This window comes from Thalassophryne amazonica, chromosome 9, assembly GCF_902500255.1.
Source record: "Thalassophryne amazonica chromosome 9, fThaAma1.1, whole genome shotgun sequence".
Taxonomy (NCBI): domain Eukaryota; kingdom Metazoa; phylum Chordata; class Actinopteri; order Batrachoidiformes; family Batrachoididae; genus Thalassophryne; species Thalassophryne amazonica.
The window spans coordinates 24,868,127-24,890,028 of record NC_047111.1 but is presented as its reverse complement, the minus strand read 5'-3'; the positions used below and the strand labels follow the sequence as shown (position 1 = coordinate 24,890,028).

The 21,902-nt window shown below is 41.7% G+C and overlaps 1 protein-coding gene across 1 annotated transcript in view; it reads right to left on the bottom strand.

Annotated features, from left to right (window-relative positions):
- Nucleotides 1-21,902, bottom strand: part of fgf11b (fibroblast growth factor 11b) — a 48,771-nt gene that overhangs the window by 7,581 nt on the left and 19,288 nt on the right. The window contains exons 2-3 of the mRNA XM_034177807.1: nucleotides 13,938-14,048; nucleotides 11,237-11,340 (exon numbers count right to left, since the gene is read on the bottom strand). Coding sequence (XP_034033698.1) covers nucleotides 11,237-11,340; nucleotides 13,938-14,048 — 215 coding nt within the window. The remainder of the gene's footprint in view (nucleotides 1-11,236; nucleotides 11,341-13,937; nucleotides 14,049-21,902) is intronic.

Sequence of the window (21,902 nt, the reverse complement as noted above, 5' to 3'; positions counted from 1 at the left end):
TTGTTTCACATTTAAACAAAGTTTTGTGGGAGTGGTTGACATAAATAGATTAAATAAATAAAATAAAATAAAAATTAAATGACAGCAGGGGTGGTGACCAAGTGGTTAATGCGCTTGGTTTCAGTGCAGAAGGTTCCAGGTTCAAATCCCACCCCTGCCACATTTCTCCATGTAATGTGGAGTTGCATCAGGAAGGGCATCCGGCGTAAAAAAAAAAAACCTGTGCCAATTCAACATGCAGATCCACCTTGGATTTGCTGTGGCGACCCCGAGTGCAAATAAGGGAGCAGCCGAAGGGACTTACAAAAAATAAAAATTAAATAATAACAATAATACTAATAGTAATATACAATCATAATAAATCTGAAATAAATAAACATAGCATTTTGTCTTTTTTAGTGTGTATACAGTGCAAAGAAATGTACAGAAATGAAATGATCTTCTATTGTTGTACAAATACAGATTTATGCCTTTAATGAAAGCATGCTACTGCCACGGGTGAAACTTGGGACACACTAAATTTGAGCAAACGTCAGCGAATTTCATTAGCTGAAGTTGAAACCGAAAACTTGACTCGGTTGTTATTCATCATCCTCTGCCCCCAGCATAACCTCAACCCAGCCTAAATGTTGACTGGAGATATGAACTGACACACATACACATCTCACTGGGTCTTGACAGAGTCCTTCCTCTGTCACAAAGCAAAGCCAGTCTGCTGGACTGATTGCCTGAGCGCAGCAGGACCGAAACGGCTCAGCAGAGCATTTATCTGGAACTCAAGAAGACAAACAGGAGCCAACGGATCAAAACCTGGCATGACTGAGTTTTAATAAAGTACCCAAAGTAGATTGAGGTGAGACCTTCAGTATCACACTCATCACCTTTGTCCTTCAAAGGATGTCTCCATCCGGTCCTCGCTGCCCCCCCACACCTTCAACAACCAGTTAACTCCAATAAATAAATAAATAATTTCGCTTCATGCCGCCAGTACCACATCTCAGAGCTATTAAAAGCTCCTCTGACAGGTTTTATACCTTGTGCTGTCCTCACATAAAGAGGATGGGATCGATACGTGATCCCCTTCGTTTATTATTCATCAGGCCAGAGAGCAAGACGGGTGAAGGGAGGAGGGCAGACAGGAAGGAGAGCAGAAGAAAACTTGGAGAGGACAGAAGGATAACATAGGAGATATAGAAATGAGAGACCAGGAGCTGACCAGGACTTAGGATTTTGTTCTGCAGCACCCAACGACCCGACACGGAGTCCAGCAAAAGCTCCTCCAGCTCAACCTGTGCAGTGACCCCAACGCCAAACTTCCTCAGTCACCTTTAATCATCGGTTTCTGAATCTGTGAGGCAGCTTCAAGAAACTCCCAGAACAGTCACGCTGATGTTTTTCATCATGTTTGTGCTGAAGTAGAAAATGGTCAGTGAAGTGCGTTTCACATCTGCACAACACATTTTACAGCACCTCCTCACAAATGTACTGAAAGATGGTTGTCTGGGTTCTGTGCCATGCAAACCTCCGACCTGCACTCCAGGAGCAACCCAGGGAGTAAGGGCCATGCTCAAGATTGCCTGGTTAAAAATAATGTGGTGATGATGCAGAGAAATCATTAACACATTAAACACTTATGTTACTTTAACACAAACAGAGCATTCATGAAGTTGTGTAACACAACAGAAGATTATAATTCCTTTACAGTTACTGTGAGTGTCTTGGTGGCTCCCCCCAGCTAACAGGCTAACCTTAGTTTGGGTGTTCATTAGATCTTTTTTGGGGGGGGGGGGGGGGGGCTGAGCTGTGGCTCTCATAAGTTTTGCTTTTGTGTGGGCATTAAAAATTATGACCTGCTTATTTAATCAGTAATTGTGGAATAACTGGGCCTAATGTCCTCAAGCTGTCAATAGCTGCTATAAATGCTAATGCCATTAACCTATTACCAACAAGCTCAGCTAACAGGCTAACCTCAGTTCAGGTATTTTTTTAATCATATTGTTGGGGGCTGAGCAGTGGTTCTCATAACAGTTTTGTTTTGTGTCAGCATTAAAAATTCTGACTTATTTCATCAGTAATTGCGGATTGACCAGACCCAACTTCCTCAAGACACTGACATCTGCTATAAATGCTAATATCATTGCCATCTTACCAACAAGCTCAATTAACAGACCAACCTGGTTCTGGAATTTGTTTAAACATATTTTGGGGGGGTTTAGCAGTGGTTCTCATAGCAGCTTTGGTTTGGTGTAATTATTAAAAATGATCCCCTCTTATTTCCTCAGTAATCCTGGATTAACAACCTAACATCATGAAGCTACCGATAGCTGCTACAATTGCTAACACAGTTACCATCAAAAATTACATCACATGATAATTTCACTTGACGGAAATGCTGGTGCATAGACATGTTACATTATGTGTTCTGACAATTAACCAAACAACAACATAGCTATTATTGCAGATATTTGTAATAAAATGCTTTTAAAAATGTGTCGGAGGAATCTCATTCTTGCCGCTTGTATCTGGGATCTGATTCGTTTGGTCATTACCAAAAGCTCATGACCATAGATGCCTTTACGGTGTTAAATCTCACGCGTAATCACGTTCTCGCTGGGGAGGCCAAGATTTCATTGTCAGTGTAAACAAGCGTTTGCGGGTGGTGGAGTGGACAAGCAACAAGCAACTAGGGTTGCCAACTGTCCCTTGAAAAACGGAATCGTCCCTTATTTGGAAATAAAAGTGTGGGTTCCGTATTGACCTGAAACGGGACACAGTTTGTCCCGTATTTCTGTGAGAATCAAAAAGTCTGTAAAATGTCAATGGAATTGACTGGCGCTTTATATGGAAACTTACGGTAAATTTGATCCCAGCCTCTCTCCTGCTTTTCACCAATGAGCTGACAGACACGAGTTGACAATACAGAATCACTCTTATCTCATTGGTCGAGGGACATCTGCTCGCAAGAAGATACCGACGTCATGAGCCGACGACGGTCGCTGGACGACAATAACAAAGCAGCATGGCTGATATCGATACAGACACCGACACTGGCACTGCACATATTCCTACGGACAGCAATGTCTGTAACGTCGTTACTACTCCTCCTAAAAAACAAAAAAAACAAAAAAGAATGCAAAAATACAGGGGAGAATGAGAAAAGGAAAATGGCTGGGTGGAAAAGGTGCGCGACAACAGTATTGTTTACTTTTCAGACTATTTTTTGCATTTTTTATTACACTAAATGTGTAAATGTGCACTGTTACATTGTTTTGTACTGTTACATTGTTTTGGATGATGCAAATTTTCTATTGTTTTTTTTTTTGTTAATTTATGCAATTTTAAGTTAAGCAATAGCACTACAGAGATTTATTTTTAAAGAAGACAATGCTCATATTGAAATCAATCAATCAATCAACTTTTTTCTTATATAGCGCCAAATCACAACAAACAGTTGCCCCAAGGCGCTCCATATTGTAAGGCAAGGCCATACAATAATTATGAAAAACCCCAACGGTCAAAACGACCCCCTATGAGCAAGCACTTGGCCACAGTGGGAAGGAAAAACTCCCTTTTAACAGGAAGAAACCTCCAGCAGAACCAGGCTCAGGGAGGGGCAGTCTTCTGCTGAGACTGGTTGGGGCTGAGGGAAAAAAACAGGAAAAAGACATGCCGTGAAGGGGGGCAGAGATCGATCACTAATGATTAAATGCAGAGTGATGCATACGGAGCAAAAAGAGAAAGAAACAGTGCATCATGGGAACCCCCCCACAATCTACGTCTAAAGCAGCATAACCAAGGGATGGTCCAGGGTCACCCGATCCAGCCCTAACTATAAGCCTTAGCGAAAAGGAAAGTTTTAAGCCTAATCTTAAAAGTAGAGAGGGTATCTGTCTCCCTGATCTGAATTGGGAGCTGGTTCCACAGGAGAGGAGCCTGAAAGCTGAAGGCTCTGCCTCCCATTCTACTCTTACAAACCCTAGGAACTACAAGTAAGCCCGCAGTCTGAGAGCGAAGCGCTCTAATGGGGTAATATGGTACTACGAGGTCCCTAAGATAAGATGGGACCTGATTATTCAAAACCTTGTAAGTAAGAAGAAGAATTTTAAATTCTATTCTAGAATTAACAGGAAGCCAATGAAGAGAGGCCAACACGGGTGAGATATGCTCTCTCCTGCTAGTCCCCGTCAGTACTCTAGCTGCAGCATTCTGAACCAACTGAAGGCTTTTTAGGGAACTTTTAGGACAACCTGATAATAATGAATTACAATAGTCCAGCCTAGAGGAAATAAATGCATGAATTAGTTTTTCAGCATCACTCTGAGACAAGACCTTTCTGATTTTAGAGATATTGCGTAAATGCAAAAAGGCAGTCCTACATATTTGTTTAATATGCGCTTTGAATGACATATCCTGATCAAAAATGACTCCAAGATTTCTCACAGTATTACTAGAGATCAGGGAAATGCCATCCAGAGTAACGATCTGGTTAGACACCATGCTTCTAAGATTTGTGGGGCCAAGTACAATAACTTCAGTTTAATCTGAGTTTAAAAGCAGGAAATTAGAGGTCATCCATGTCTTTATGTCTGTAAGACAATCCTGCAGTTTAGCTAATTGGTGTGTATCCTCTGGCTTCATGGATAGATAAAGCTGGGTATCGTCTGCGTAACAATGAAAATTTAAGCAATACCGTCTAATAATACTGCCTAAGGGAAGCATGTATAAAGTGAATAAAATTGGTCCTAGCACAGAACCTTGTGGAACTCCATAATTAACTTTAGTCTGTGAAGAAGATTCCCCATTTACATGAACAAACTGTAATTTATTAGACAAATATGATTCAAACCACCGCAGCGCAGTGCCTTTAATACCTATGACATGCTCTAATCTCTGTAATAAAATTTTATGGTCAACAGTATCAAAAGCAGCACTGAGGTCCAACAGAACAAGCACAGAGATAAGTCCACTGTCCGAAGCCATAAGAAGATCATTTGTAACCTTCACTAATGCTGTTTCTGTACTATGATGAATTCTAAACCCTGACTGAAACTCTTCAAATAGACCATTCCTCTGCAGGTGATCAGTTAGCTGTTTTACAACTACCCTCTCAAGAATCTTTGAGAGAAAAGGAAGGTTGGAGATTGGCCTATAATTAGCTAAGATAGCTGGGTCAAGTGATGGCTTTTTAAGTAATGGTTTAATTACTGCCACCTTAAAGGCCTGTGGTACATAACCAACTAACAAAGATAGATTGATCAAATTTAAGATTGAAGCATTAAATAATGGTAGGACTTCCTTGAGCAGCCTGGCAGGAATGGGGTCTAATAAACATGTTGATGGTTTGGATGAAGTAACTAATGAAAATAACTCAGAACAATCAGAGAGAAAGAGTCTAACCAAATACCGGCATCACTGAAAGCAGCCAAAGATAACGATACATCTTTGGGATGTTTATGAGTAATTTTTTCTCTAATAGTCAAAATTTTGTTAGCAAAGAAAGTCATGAAGTCATTACTAGTTAAAGTTAATGGAATACTCAGCTCAATAGAGCTCTGACTCTTTGTCAGCCTGGCTACAGTGCTGAAAAGAAACCTGGGGTTATTCTTATTTTCTTCAATTAGTGATGAGTAGAAAGATGTCCTAGCTTTACGGAGGGCTTTTTTATAGAACAACAAAGTCTTTTTCCAGGCTAAGTTAAGATCTTCTAAATTAGTGAGACGTCATTTCCTCTCCAACTTACGGGTTATCTGCTTTAAGCTACGAGTTTGTGAGTTATACCACGGAGTCAGACACTTCTGATTTAAAGCTCTCTTTTTCAGAGGAGCTACAGCATCCAAAGTTGTCTTCAAAGAGGATGTAAAACTATTGACGAGATACTCTAACTCCCTTACAGAGTTTAGGTAGCTACTCTGCTCTGTGTTGGTATATGACATTAGAGAACATAAAGAAGGAATCATATCCTTAAACCTAGTTACAGCGCTTTCTGAAAGACTTCTAGTGTAATGAAACTTATTCCCCACTGCAGGGTAGTCCATCAGGGTAAATGTAAATGTTATTAAAAAATGATCAGACAGAAAGGAGTTTTCAGGGAATACTGTTAAGTCTTCTATTTCCATACCATAAGTCAGAACAATTGTGAGTGAAAATTTATTTTGCACTAAAAATAAATTGCTAAATAATAATTTGTTTTCCACGTGTTCATATCAGAACAAATGCATGTATACATCTACCTAAATTCAGGGTCAAGTCAACAGTCAAATGGTTAAAAATCGTTTCACACAGACGCTGGGAAGGGTGAAGGCAATGGTCAGTCGGCCGGTCGGCCCTGGCGGTGAGGTGTCCCTTATTTATTTTCAGAGAGTTGGCAACCCTACAAGCAACTTGTTTGCAACATTGCATCACTAACCAAAATATGTATTTAGGTGTTTAACTAAGATAATCATGAGTCTTTAATGTGAGTTTTATTTTTTTAAAAAGCGTGTTGCTGTTAGGATTGCATGTCGGGAAATGGTTCTTTTTGGGTATCCTTACGAACTGATTCAATCATCAACATCAATAGCCTTTTTGCTTAACGATTCCCTTATCGGCACCTCAGAGTGTCTGTTATTTTTGGGGATGTTTGTCAGGAAAATGATCATTTCTCTACATTGATTACAGACCCTGCAGCAGGTCTGTATAATCAACCATTTCTGCAGCGCGGCTTTGCTTTTAACCTTGAACCAGTGAAGCAGTGCTTCAATCTTCGATCTGCTGCTTTGTTGGTTCTTTGTTTTATTTCACTTTATCTTAGTTTTTCCCCGCTAAAACCCTAAAGAGCTTATGTCTGTGAGTAATATTTACCTTTTTTTATGTTACACGGACCGGTTATGGTCTTCTGAAACAGTTGATAGATGTATTTTATAACTTAAAACGGGACCGCTAGCGCGTTAGCATGTCTATGGCATTTTCAGTGTTAAAGTTAGTATTATGCTGAGCCATTATCAAGCCTCCCTCCCCAGCGTACAAAGGATTTTGGGATACTCTAAAACCATGAATAGGAGCATAAACTGACTGGTAAATTGAAAGCCTCACCTTCCGGCTCAGCTCATTCTTTACCACGATGGTCCAGTACAACGTGTGTAAAATGTCAGACGTCACCCAAATCTGTGTGTCGATCTCCCACTTCAGTTTACCCCTACTCACGAACAAGACCCCGAGATACTTAAATTCCTTCACTTGGAGCAGTCTTTTTCAAACTTAGTATAATACGGTGACTGTATTTATTTGTTTTTTGAATCATTTCCATTATGCATTGTAACCGACGGGTATTTCTGCTACTATTTTAAAATTTGGGGTTAAAATTTATGTGTGCCAATAATTATGGCCAGGACTGGTGATGATCTTTGTTGATTGGAGCATTAAATATCCAGAGATGATCAAGCTAAAGCAGCTTTAGTGCTGCTCTAATAGCCCACCATTAACACTCATGGTTTGTGTTGCGTTTCATTGAACAGGTGCGTCTGTTTTTTTCTGGTCACATTGTAATATGTGATTAGTGAGAATCCATTTGCAGTGCTAGATGTCACCAGCAGGGCATGTGGTCGATGTTGTGGTTGAGCCAGATGTTAATGCGCTGCGATGTTATCCCATGTTACTTAAATCAGCAGGGTTATAAAGAAGAGCTTACAGAGGATGAGAGTGGCACTTAATACGGTCTAGTTCCACCCGCCAGCGGTGTGCTTTATGGTCGCCATACACGGGGGCGTGAAGTTTGCATGACAAGCACAGAGTGGATGATGATGCACGAGGACTTGTGGCTCTATAATGAAGTGTGACAGCTGGAAGGGGCCTGTCAATATAATGCAGCCCAAAGGGCGCCAGTCACTGACGTTCAACTGTCAATCACCACTTAAGAAAAGTGCCACGAAACGTCATATCTTTAGTCCATCACAGGTTTTTTCTTTCCTAAGTGCTCTTAATAAGCTCACTGGCAAAATGTCTATAATTATCATTATACTTCTGTACTTCATCACTTTTTTCCAGCAGTTATTTTGTCCGCTACCTTTTCTAATTTCCCCCCTTTTGAGAAGGTGGGGGTTGGTGGGGAGCAGTAGGTTGCAGTAATAGAAGTACTGCGATGGAGTTGTGCTGCTGGTGTTGTCCTGCATGTCAATGCGAAACACTCTTGCAATGACAAAGGACATAGTGTTTCTTCAGAAGCAGAGACAGGCTCCTCATACCGATAGCTGCTTACCTATCTTACCAACAAGTTCAACTAACAGGCCAACCTGGTTTAGGTATTTGTTTAAACATATTTTTTTGGGATTGAGTGGTGGTTTTCATTGCAGACTTGCTTTGGTGTGGGCATTAAAAATTATCATTCACTTATTTCCTCAGTAATCATGGATTAACAACCTGACATCATGAAGCTACCAACAGTTGCAGAGTTGTGTTGCATTAACAAGAGCAACCAAGCATGGGAAATGCTGGCACGTACATGAGAGGGTTGTGGAAAAAAGAGGATTGACTTCAAACAGTTTTACAAAAAATTGACTGAACTCACATCTTATCCTCTTTAAAATCATCTCCTTTGAGTCTCAAACAATTGTCAATCTTCTTCCTGTAAACTTCAATCCACCTCCAGAAGGGTTTTTCAAGAATCCTCTCAGTCTCTGTCATCACAGCTCTTTTGTTGGCCTCCACATCAGGAAATCCCGTCCACTTGATTCACTTGGAAATAGGAAAATAGTGTGAAGTCTCGCAATTACAGGGATTGCTCCAGAGTTAGCATGTTCCTCTCCACCAGAAACTGTTGGATGTTCTCGGCACTGTTCTGGATGTTCTTGAACATGTATTGATTCTTGAACTCTTATTGATTCCCAGTTTGAATGACTGGTAGAAGCTCAAAATGAGCAATGTCCATCCATCCATCCATCCATGTTCTTTCGCTTTATCCGGAGTCGGGTCGCGGGGGCAGCAGCTCAAGCAACGCCGCCCAGACCTCCCGATCCACACACACACCTCCCCCAGCTCCTCCAGGGGAACCCCAAGGCGTTCCCAAGCCAGCCGAGAGATGTAGTCCCTCCAGCGTGTCCTGGGTCTTCCCCGGGGCCTCCTCCCAATGGGACGTCCGGAACACCTCTCCAGTGAGGCGTCCAGGGGGCATCCGGAAAAGATGCCCGAGCCACCTCAACAATTGAGCAATGTCATCGATTAAAAACAAAACAAAAACACTTTGATTTCATCTTCTTTGCTTCCTAAAGTCTTGATGATGCTTGGCTTTTCTGGTGACACCTCTGCCACTTTGGCTCTTATATGAATATCCACAGTGTCTCCTGAGCCGGCTCAAATTCTCATGGAGGCGTTTGCTTGATAATAAGTGTTTGACAGATCACGACACTTTGCTATTTCTGGACCTGGGATGACAGCTTTGGCACCATCTTTGCACACACATTGTGCATTTTGACATTTCTAGTGATGATGCTCCACACAGTGTTCTTTTTGATGAAAAGTTCATCTCCACCTTGAGTCCACAAATGTGATTTGCTGCGCACGCTCAGTTTTGTGTCAGCGGTCACTCTTTGAACCTCATGTGTCATCCAATACACATGTACGTGGCATCATTTCGTTCCTTTAGACCTGCTGCAACACTGCAGTATATGCATTTGGAAGGTGTTTGCTAAACTTGACAAACAATTTCAAATTACTTCTCTGCTCATGAGTCAGAGTATTGTATTTTCTGGACTATGCTCACCTTTAAAAATTATAGAAAATTCTAAAATTAAAATAATAATAATAATTTATGGAGGGCTTTTCAAGAAACTAAACAAAACAAACTCCAATAATAAAGGTACTCTGCAGTGATAAAAAAACAAAAAACGGAAAACAAATTTAAGATTAAAAAAAAAATCAAATGAGCTGATTTTATTGCAGTTTTTCCAACACGATCTACCAGCAAACCAATTGTCCATCTGACAAATTCGTCTGTCCAAACTGTGTCAAATATAATCCAATTTTGTGTCTATCTCACATTTATTTGTGCCTGTTGCTTATTTTTGGAATTTGACTGTCCGTGTGTTACAGAAGACAAGCTGCAAGTTTCCTGAATAAATCCACTTCTCCAAGTTGCTGTTGGCCAGAGATCTGTGTCTATCTGATGATTTCTTTTGTCCAAAGTGAGCAAACTGACATCCAGTATGTTGTCCGACACAAGTTAATTTATCCATCTTGCTTATTTTTGGATAAAGGCCTTATGTTATGTAACAGCACAGGCTGCAGTGTGCACAAGTGCTGCACTAAGATCAGAGAGAGAAGTAAGTGCCACATACACGGAAAAAGGTGCAACTTGTACTCCGGTGTGACTTGTATACATTTTCTCCTCTTCACAATTTATTTTTGACAGGTGCAACTGATACTACAGAAAATAAAGTCCTGCATAGGCCCTGACGAGAAGCACTGGGAAAGTGCTTATCCCTGGATAAGTTGTTGCGTGACTCATGGTGCAACAACTTCAACTAGGCAATGCATAAATGTGTAAAACTAATTGCACAGTGGAAGCAACCAAGACCAACCGTATGTGTTGCAAAGGACTGACACATCCGCCTGTACAAGCTGTGTATACGGAGCACACAGCAGCGGGCTCCGTGTTGGCACTTTGGACACGTACCTCGCACAGCGGAGACCGTGTCATTGTTTACACAGAGTCAGGTCCATGTGAGCTGCACTGCAGCTATCGACGGGCACTGAGGAAATACCTTCTGTGTGTTTTTGCAGACACAAGGTACCAGAGTCCAGTGCATCATAATCAGCAGTGCACAACACAAGAAGTGCATGTGCAACTATTCAAGATTCATCTCATGCACACATGCAGATAACACCTCTCACATCAATCACATGTACCTTTATTTAAATTAGTCTACACCCCCCCCTCCACACACACACACACACACACACACACACACAGTTAGGCTCATATATCTGGATATGGACAAGGTGCCTAAAAATGTGCACAGCACTGTATTTAATCCCTCATGTTGCGCAACAAGAACAGCTCTAACTCTCAAAGTTTAACGCAATGGATCTCCTAAAACCAAAATAACATGAGATTATAATGTATGACAGCAACATAAATACCAAACTGAACATGAAATTTCTTTCTAAGCCAAAAGTGCATTCATTACAGCTGGGATATTTTGTGCAACATATTTAATGATAGATTGGATGTCATTTGTGACTGAGGTTACTTCCTTCTACTTACAGAGGTATAGAGGTATCCTTCACTGTTCATAGCAAGGTACAATCCCGTTTTTGCCCCCTGGATTGCCACAATCCGTAGTCCCACAGGAATTAAGTTGAACTGTGCTGCAGTGGGGGAAAAAGTTAGAAAGAGAAAGTAAAGAAGTGACCGTGACATCATGAACCCCAAAGAGAAGTGGCATTGTCACCAGAGGGTTGCCTTTTTGATCCCTTGACTGGGAGGGCAAAAAATTGCTGAGTATACCATCACTAAAGTGACCATGAGAAAGGCAAAGTTGCTTCCTGTGTAAAGCTGAGCTCCTGGCATGTGAGCTTTAAACTCACTATTTATACCTTATGGTTGGAGGGGTGATTGAGAAATTCTGAGCCCGACCCCAAAAATGTAGAGCATGGTTCTCCATCCCTTGCATTCCAAAAGTCCAACACTTGGCAACATTCCACCCAGTGAGTCAAAACTTCACACATTCACACATTCTTGATTTTAATCACACACGTTCTTGTCACACATTCTTGATTTTAATCAAAAATGTGGCTCAAAACGTCTCAATCACCCTTAGTATTTGTAGGTAAACATACAAATAGCTTGACCTGGCTGTGGCAGATGGATGGTTACTTTTGAAAGGTGTTGATAGACAGGTTGTCTGTCTGGTTGGTTGATATATAGGCCTAATTTGCCACATCCAGCACACCATGAAACCTCCTTGGGTCCTGGATGACAACCACCCAGACAGACAGCCCGTCCATCCCCATCTCTCAAAGTAAACATACATCTGCCACAGCCTTGGCCTTTCCCGTTGGTGGGTTTCTCAGCACTGAGGTACCTGGATAACGGATCATACCCAGACAAATGCACTAGTGTGGCAGAGAAATGCACAAAGTTGTAGCAGACGTTCTCTCACAGTGCAAGTGGTAGTCCTTATCTGAGTCTCTGTTAGTAACTGTAGTCTGACACAAAGTCATTCCAACAATTCTCAAGTATCCTCTGAGGAGACCTAGTCACCAAAGACATCCAGTAGTTTGCCTTAAGTGAATGGTTAGCCTCCAAGTCTCACAAATATATACAAATACAGTAAGTGCAAAGACCCTAAAGACTTTCACTTCTCTTGCAAAGATATCTGCAGTGCCAAACACCTTTGTATTTCCTTAAACCAACATTTTTTCACAGACGTAGGTTCTCTAGTGAACAGCTGATTGGGGCAGAGAATCTAGGTAGATTGTTGGGGATAAAGTGAGGCAAATAAGTATTTGATCCACTGTCGATTTGTAAAAGAGACCTTAATATTTGGTACAGAAAACTTTGTTTGCAATTACAGAGGTCAGACGTTTCCTGCAGTTCTTGACCAAGTTTGCACACTGCAGCAGGGATTTTGGTCCACTCCTCCATACAGATCTTCTCCAGATCTTTCAGGTTTTGAGTTTCGGCTCCCTCCAAAGATTTCTATTGAGTTCAGGTCTGGAGACTGACCAGGCCACTCCAGGACCTTGAAATGCTTCTTATGGAGTCCCTCCTTAGTTGCCCTGGCTGTGTTTTTGGGGTCACTGTCATGCTGGAAGACCCAGCCATGACCCATCTTCAATGCTCTTACTGAGGGAAGGAGGTTGTTTGCCAAAATCGCACTCTACATGACCCCACCCATCCTCCCTTCAATACGGTGCAGTCTTCCTGTCCCCTTTGCAGAAGAGCACCCCCAGGGTATGATGTTTCCACCCCCATGCTTCACGGTTGGGATGGTTTTCTTGGGGTTGTTCTCATCCTCTAAACATGGCAAGTGGAGTTGACACCAAAAAGCTCTATTTTGGTCTCATCTGACCACATGACCTCCCATGCCTCCTCTGGATCATCCAGATGGTCACTGGTGATCTTCCAATGGGCCTGGACATGTGCTGGCATGAGCAGGGGACCTTGCTGCCCTGCAGGATTTTAAACCATGACAGCATCATGTGTTACTAATGTAATCTTTGTGACTGTGGTCCCAGCTCTATTCAGGTCATTGACCAGGTCCTCCCATGTAGTTCTGGGCTTTCTCAGAATCATCCTTACCCCACGAGGTGAGCTCTTGCATGGAATCCCAGACCGAGGAAGACTGACTAGATTATGTAGTGTTTCTTTGATTTTCTAATAATTACTCCAAAAGTTGTTGTCTTCTACTAAGCTGCTTGCCTGTTGTCCTGTAGTCCATTCCAGCCTTGTGCAGGTCTACAGTTTTGTCCCTGGTGACCTTAGACAGCTCTTTGGTCTTGGCCATGGTGGACAGGTTGGAGTGTGATTGACTGACTGTGTGACAGGTGGTAACAAGTTCAAACAGGTGCAATTAATACAGGTAAATAGTGCAGAATAAGAGGGCTTCTTAAAGAAAAACTAACAAGTCTGTGAGAGACAGAATTCTTGCTGGTGGGTAGGTGAGCAAATACTTATTTCATCCAATAAAACACAAAATTAATTATTTAAAATCATACAATGTGATTTTCTCCTTTTTTTTTTTAACATTCTGTCTCTCACAGTTAAAGTGTACCTATGATAAACATTACAGACCTCAACATTCTTTGTAGGTGGGACAACATGCAAAATTTACAGTGGATCAAATACTTCTGCGTTCTGCTCCTATTGGCTCCATTGGTCATATTATTGCTGTCATTGTAGCAGTGTCTTAATTTTTGGGTCTGTATGATGTCTGTGTGCAAATGGAAAGGGACACACTCACAAAAGGAGCTGCCTTCATCCCTCGTGCTGTCCAACGTGCCGTCAGGCTGGATCTGCAGGTAGTATCCATGCTGGCTGTACAGTCGGGTAACGATTCCTTTCAGCTGTGGCTCTGCAGGTGAACAATGGAATTCAGTATTAGATCAGGCAGGCGAGGACAGCAAAGACAATGACTTGTGTTTGTCAAGTTTTTAAAGAAAATAATCACACATGAGTTTAACTGCAGGCAGAAGCATGGCTTAGCGGTTAGCACTGTTGCTTCACAGCAAGAAGGCCGTTGGATCGATTCTTTTCTGTGTAGAGTTTGCGTGTTCTCCAAGTGTTTGTGTGTGTTCCATCCAGGTGCTCCGGCTTCCTCCCACATCCAAAGACATGCAGGTTAGGTGGATTGGGAACTTTAAATTGTCCGTAGGTGTGCGTGCGGGTGTGAATGTGTGTGTTTGTCTATATGTGGCCCTGCGACAGAGTGGAGTCCTGCCCTGTGACTGTTGGGATAGGCTCCAGCCTGCATGACCCTTGATTGTGGTAAACAGTTGAAGATGGGTGAGCGCGTGAGTTTAATTGCAAAGCTGTGCAACATTTTATGATAAGTGTGCAGCATCTCGTCAACTTATCAAAGTGGAATCTATTCTTGACATGCTTATGATATCATAAAGTCTTACAACCATTTAGCCAGGATGACAGGCATACCTGCCAAACTACTATACACCTTGCATCCCGCCTCTGGACATGTCCAAACCATCTCAGTCTCGCCACTCTGACTTTGTCTCCTAATCCTGTCCATTCTCATGGACAATCGCAATGTTTCTAGCTCCGTCTCCTGCAGTAGAGAAGCTTGAATCTTCGACTGGACTGGGTTGCTTGACACGAGGACGTTTCGCTTCAAATCGTAGAAGCTTCCTCAGCTAAAATTCTTGCTCTGGTCGTCTGACTTCTGTCTTGACTCTTGTAGAGAAGAATAATCAAGAAGTCACAAAAGCTGTTGTTTTAAACCTAACCAGACCCCTCCTACCGAGAGGCAGACTGCTATAGGCTAGTGACTAAACAATAGCTTTAATTAGCACCTATTGTGCTCTAGTTAGCACCCTCCTAATGACAGGGCAGCTGCCCCTCATAATGATGGGATGGACCCTCTCCTGATGGCTCCCTTGACGACTCTGCTAATGACGTGAATGACTCATTACCATGAACAAAAGACTGAAACTGCTTTGACCGGAGTACCCCATTGTAAACAAGGGATAAAGCGTGTCTCAGACCCCCTCCGCGGTTAAGGCTGGGTTTCAAACGTTTCACAAACGTTTTCTGTTTGGACTGTGACGTTTTTATGATTGCAGAGAACAGGCAGCTCCAGACGGGTTTACAGAAAATCAACTCACACTGACCAATATCTGCTCTTTGGCTCAAACCACCCCCTTGAACACAAGCTCGGGGTGATCAGGACACTTCAACACAGAGCCCTACAGGTGCCCACAACTGCAGAGGGAAGGGCTAAAGAACAACAACTTGTCCGGAAAGCCCTCACAGTATGTGGGTACCCATGATGGTCCCTGGACAAAGTGCAGAAGTCCCAGAGAACAAAGAGACCAGATAGACAGGAGACGGAGACAAGAAGAAGAGGAGTGTCTCTCCCTTATTTAGCAGGAGTAGGGGAAAAACTACAGAGGATCTTCAGACAGCACAAAATCCCAGTTTACTGTAAACCGGTTAACACCTTGAGACAGAAATTAGTTCACCCTAAGGACAGGATCCCTAGTTACAAACAGAGCAATGTAGTGTATTCTATCAGATGTCAGGAAAACTGTAACGAACACTACATAGGTGAGACTAAGCAACCTTTACACAAAAGGCTATACCAGCACCGCAGAGAGGGCGCCAGTGGACCTCAGTCTGCAGTTCATCTCCACCTTAAAGACACTAACCACATGTTTGAGGACAAGGAAGTTAAAATATTAGCCAGAGAGAAGAAATGGTTTGAGAGAGGGGTCAAGGAGGCACAGTCACCGTTATTGGGCGTAAATAACCAGTCGGAGTCTTAGTCACTCTCCCACCACGAGTTGGAGGGAAGCTGACACAGATAAAGCATTTATGATGGAGGCTCTGGAGGAGCGGGTGTCCTCCCCTCCTATAAACGCCGCACATGGTCCTTTTACACGCTCCTCGTGGAGGAGCCTAGGGTGGTGTGCAATAAGACAGCGAACAAGTTCAGTAAAGGATCCAGAGATGAGACGTGCAGAACTATTTCTCACAGGAACCGTTCCTGTGCTGAGCCATCAGACTAACCGTGACCTGCTCCAAGATCTAAACACCTTTATCTCTCCCCCTTCACTTTCTCTCCTCATGTTGTTTCAGTTATATGTGCCTTCATCTCACCTGATTATGTCATACATCATCCAGTCAGAGTGAAATAAAGCAGCGTGAGGAACAGAATGAACAAATGAGACGACGTTGCGGTTTCATTATGAGTGATGACTTCATGTGGTTTGAAAACATATTCAGGCTTCATGGCGCCACCAACACACCAAGACAAGAAACGTAACATTTTATTAAAAGAGGTGGTTTTAATGTCAAATGTCTGACATGCTCTGAATTCTGATTTGCTGTAAGAAGGTGTGCATTCTGAATAAGTCAAAGTATTTCTTTCATATGGCCAGTGCTTCAGGGAACATCAAGAAAAACTAGGGATCAAAAGTCAAGGATGATGGTGATGCTGCTGGATGTGTTGACCCGCGACACAACTCCAATTAGAAGAGTGCAACATGCACAGTCTGCCAAGACCAACAGTTCACTTTTCTATGGTCCCTTGTTTTACAACAGATGCGTTTTTTTTTTTTTTTTACCTCTCTATCTCTGTGCATGCATATCGACGTGTACTGCATGCATGCAGATGTGTGCATGTGCAGTGTGTACATGTTGGAGGTGAGAATGATTTTGCGCTTTTCTCCAGTGTATTGTTTGATTGCGCTCCTAATAAAAAGAGAACATGGTTCCTTTTTCTAAAGTGGGCCACGAGCGCTACAGTGCTGCCGGGTAATTATCAACCTGTGGGATGATAGAGGGGAGGAGAGAGGAGGAGAGGAGCAAGGGAAGAAGTCATGAAAAGCAATTAACAACAGAGGCAAAGCTGAGGAGCGATTTGTCCAGAAATAAGAGAGAAAAACAGCAGTGCAGGGAGATACGAAGATTGCACTGACAAGTACAAGTGTATGAGAGCCGGAAAGAAGACGGTAAAACAGAGGAAACAAAATACAACCCCTGGCAAAAATTATGGAATCACCGGCCCTCGGAGGATGTTCATTCAGTTGTTTAATTTTGTAGAAAAAAAACCAGATCACAGACATGACACAAAACTAAAGTCATTTTGAAATGGCACTTTCTGGCTTTAAGAAACACTATAAGAAATCAGGAAAAAAATTGTGGCAGTCAGTAACGGTACTTTTTTAGACCAAGCAGAGGGAAAAAAAATATGGACTCACTCAATTCTGAGGAAAAATTATGGAATCATGAAAAAACAAAAGAACGCTCCAACACATCATAGTATTTTGTTTGCAACCATCTCTGGCTTTTATAACAGCTTGCAGTCTCTGAGGCATGGACTTAATGAGTGACAAACAGTACTCTTCATCAATCTGGCCCCAACTTCTCTGATTGCTGTTGCCAGATCAGCTTTGCAGGCCATGACATTGACCCTATGTGTCTTTTTGCAAGTAATGTTTTCACAGTTTTGCTCTATGGCAAGATGCATTATCATCTTGAAAAATGATTTCATCATCCCCAAACATCCTTTCAATTGATGGGATAAGAAAAGTGTCCAAAATATCAACGTAAACTTGTGCATTTATTGATGATGTAATGACAGCCATCTCCCCAGTGCCTTTACCTGACATGCAGCCCCATATCATCAATGACTGTGGAAATTTACATGTTCTCTTCAGGCAGTCATCTTTATAAATCTCATTGGAACAGCACGAAACAAAAGTTCCAGCATCATCACCTTGCCCAGTGCAGATTTGAGATTCATCGCTGAATAATGACTTTCATCCAGTCATCCACAGTCCACGATTGCTTTTCCTTAGCCCATTGTAACCTTGTTTTTTTTCTGTTTAGGTGTTAATGATGGCTTTCGTTTAGCTTTTCTGTATGTAAATCCCATTTCCTTTAGGCGGTTTCTTACAGTTTGGTCACAGACGTTGACTCCAGTTTCCTCCCATTCGTTCCTCATTTGTTTTGTTGTGCATTTTCGATTTTTGAGACATATTGCTTTAAGTTTTCTGTCTTGACGCTTTGATGTCTTCCTTGGTCTACCAGTATGTTTGCCTTTAATAACCTTCCCATGTTGTTTGTATTTGGTCCAGAGTTTAGACACAGCTGACTGTGAACAACCAACATCTTTTGCAACATTGCGTGATGATTTACCCTCTTAGTTTGATAATCCTCTCCTTTGTTTCAATTGACATCTCTCGTGTTGGAGCCATGATTCATGTCAGTCCACTTGGTGCAAAGCTCTCCAAGGTGTGGTTCACTCCTTTTTAGATGCAGACTAACGAGCAGATCTGATTTGATGTAGGTGTTAGTTTTGGGATGAAAATTTACAGGGTGATTCCATAACTTTATTCCTCAGAATTGAGTGAGTCCATATTTTTTTTCCCTCTGCTTGGTCTAAAAAGTAACCGTTACTGACTGCCACAATTTTTTTTTCCTGATTTCTTATAGTGTTTCTTAAAGCCAGAAAGTTGCCATTTGAAATGACTTTAGTTTTGTGTCATGTCTGTGATCTTTTTTTTCTACAAAATTAAACAACTGAATGACCATCCTCCGAGGCCGGTGATTCCATAATTATTGCCAGGGGTTGTAGAAAAGCACGGCGTGCTACGGCTCACCTGCAGCATGCTAAATTTAAATTTAAGGCTTGATGGTTCATTTCGTGTGACAATGGCAGCAGTTCATGTAAGTCAGGCAGAGTTATTGCTGCTTATTAATGATGCTGACAAAAGCATGTCAGACACGAGCAGCAGCAGATAGGACTCACACTGCCTCTGACACACATTCAATATTCACATAGGTGCTTCATTAGCACCGTGACAGGCAGCTAACAACAGTGGTGGGGGGTGGGTGGGGGGGGTGATGCAGTGCTGCAGGATGCTGCAGCCTCACCACGTTTTTTTTTACCCGACGCTGGGTTTAGGCGGGATGAATCCACGTCAGAGATGTCGTCAATGAGCCAGTCATCAATTTTGACCTAATCGGTACCATGTAAGGTGACGAAACGACACTTAGAATCCTGCCTCAGTGTACCACAGCCTACACGAAAATGCATGATAACCATTGCAGGGTGGTAACTGTAGCCAAGTAGAGGTCAATGAAGAATTACACAGAGGTCAAACTTTAAAAATGCTCCAATCATGTTAAAAACTACACCACATTATTTGTCTGATAGTGTGTGTGATGTGTATATGTGGCAAAGGGTATTACTGGTTGTGGGGAAGAAGGGGTGGGGATAAATAAGCTGATGCTTCACCCTACCCCTTTTCGGACGTGTTGGGTACACAGTAGGAACTTTTTTGTTGTTGTCTTTACTGATCTATCTTGTAATTGTTGTATCAAATGTTCGAAATAAACAGTTTTCATTCATTCATTCATAGTTTGGACTATCTATGACTAAATGTTCTGAAGTTATGGGGTAAAAACAGCAAATAGGGTTTTAAAAAGGAATAGTTTGCACCATGCATGTCATGCTTCGTTATCGTGTTACAGGGTAACATTAAGACACCTGTCTTAGAATCCAATGGACGTCAGTCTTTTTTGACCTTTATTTTGGAGACCAAACATTCAGCATAATCAAAACTATTTCATTTATTAATCATTTTATTTCAACCAATAATTTACGTTTTTTACTGAAATTGGAGCAACGTTAACTTTTGACCCCTGTACAAACTGAAACCTTTATTTTGGAGGCCCAACATTCAACACAGTCAAAATTATTTAATTTATTAATCCTTTTATTTCAACCAATAATTTGCATGTTTCTTTTTTTTACTGAAATTGGAGCAGCGTTAACTTTTGACCCCTGTACAAACTGAAACCTTTATTTTGGAGACCAAACATTCAACACAGTCAAAACTATTTTATTTATTAATCATTTTATTTCAACCAATAATTTGCATCATTTTAACTGAAACTGGAGCAACTTTAACTTTTTGACCCCTGTACAAACTGAAACTGACCTTTGCCACCATTTTTGCTGTTTTTACCCCATAACCTCAGAATGTTTAGTCATAGATTGTCCAAACTATACCTTTTTGGAATTGTTATGATCAGACAAATAATGTGGTGTAGGTTTTAACATGATTGGAGCATTTTCACATTTTGACCTCTGTGTAATTCTACACTGACACCTTTCCTGGCTAAAGCCATCACCCTGGGATGGTTATCATTCATTTTTGTGTAGGCCATGGTACACTGAGGCTGGATTCTAAGTGTTGATTCGGCATTTTAAATGATACCAAAAATCTGCTTGGCCCATGGGCGAATGTAATTATGAAGGACCAAGAGGAAAGTCATTGCTATTAACTGATCCTCAACACATTTTCCAGTGGACCCTCAAGTGAGGACAAAAACACTGAGGGGCTCAGACCAACTGTGGAGCATCTGACGATCACACGTGAAGACACGCTGGAGACAACCGGCACGACAGGACTACAAATCTGAACCAATTACTACCACCTAAGCTGAAATACTCTAGCCTCAGTATGCAGGTCAGGTCAGGTTTAGGAGCTTGTGTTGGTGCTGCACATCACCATATCCACCACACTATGGCTCCGTCTTGGGTTTTGGATGGCAACCACCCGGGCAGACAACAGGTCCATCACCATTTCTTAAAAGTAACTGTCTGCCGCAGTCAGGTGAAACGTGGGCATCTCCTTAGCCTTCTCCAATCACTGGGGTCCTCAACACTGAGGCACCAAGATGATGGATCACACCCAAAGAAACACACTACATGACCAAAATGTCATCAGTGATGTTCCTTCACAATGCAAGTGATGCTCCTCAACTTAGTCTCCTGACATGACCGTTCCTTTCACACAAAACCATTTCATTCCGATCCTCAAGAGTCCTAATAACAAAGACTTCCAGTCATTGTGTTAGCTCACTGGTTAGCATCCAAGTCTCACAATGTTACAGTAAAACGAAAAGCACCAGGATCCAGAAGACTTTGGCTTTTCTTCTTCTGCAAACATATTTGCATGACCAAATACCTCTGTCCAACAACTTCATGACCTCATGTATACCATGACCAACCCAAAAAAATAATACCTTCTCAGAGTGGTAGATGTTGAGGTAGGGGACGAGCAAAAATTGCACAGTGGGCAAAACTAGTTTTGTCTGGTTGAAAAGTATGACATTATTTGTTTGACTGCATGAATTTCAAAAAGGTAAAATAAACATTGCAGACTTAAATCAACTCTGTGACTACATATGTTCCCAACCCAAAGAGTGTAAAATCAACTCCATAATAATATTAAGTATAGCTGATCAACAACACTGCATTTATAATTATTAGACAAGTGAATATTATCACCTTTTTAGTCATATTTTCACCTCCAAGCTACATGAACCTGAATACTTCGTGGATTTAACCGTTCTCAGGGGATGTGTATTTGTGTAAGGAGGGAGGTTCGGACATGTTTGCAGTAAGAATGCCAAAATGTCTTTTAAGTGTAGGAACAGCAACAATACAAAGTGGTAAATGCATTTCTGTCCCAACTTTTTTTGGAATATGTGGCAGGTACTAAATGCAGGAGAGGATGTATATTAACAAATTAAATTAAGGTGATCACATAAAACATCAGACATCTTGGTTTCGTACTCTCTGCAGTTCAATAAAAGTCAAAGTAAACATAAGAATCGCCATCATTTTATTCTTCTTGCATATTGTCCCAACGTTTTCTGATTTGGGATTGTTTTTTTC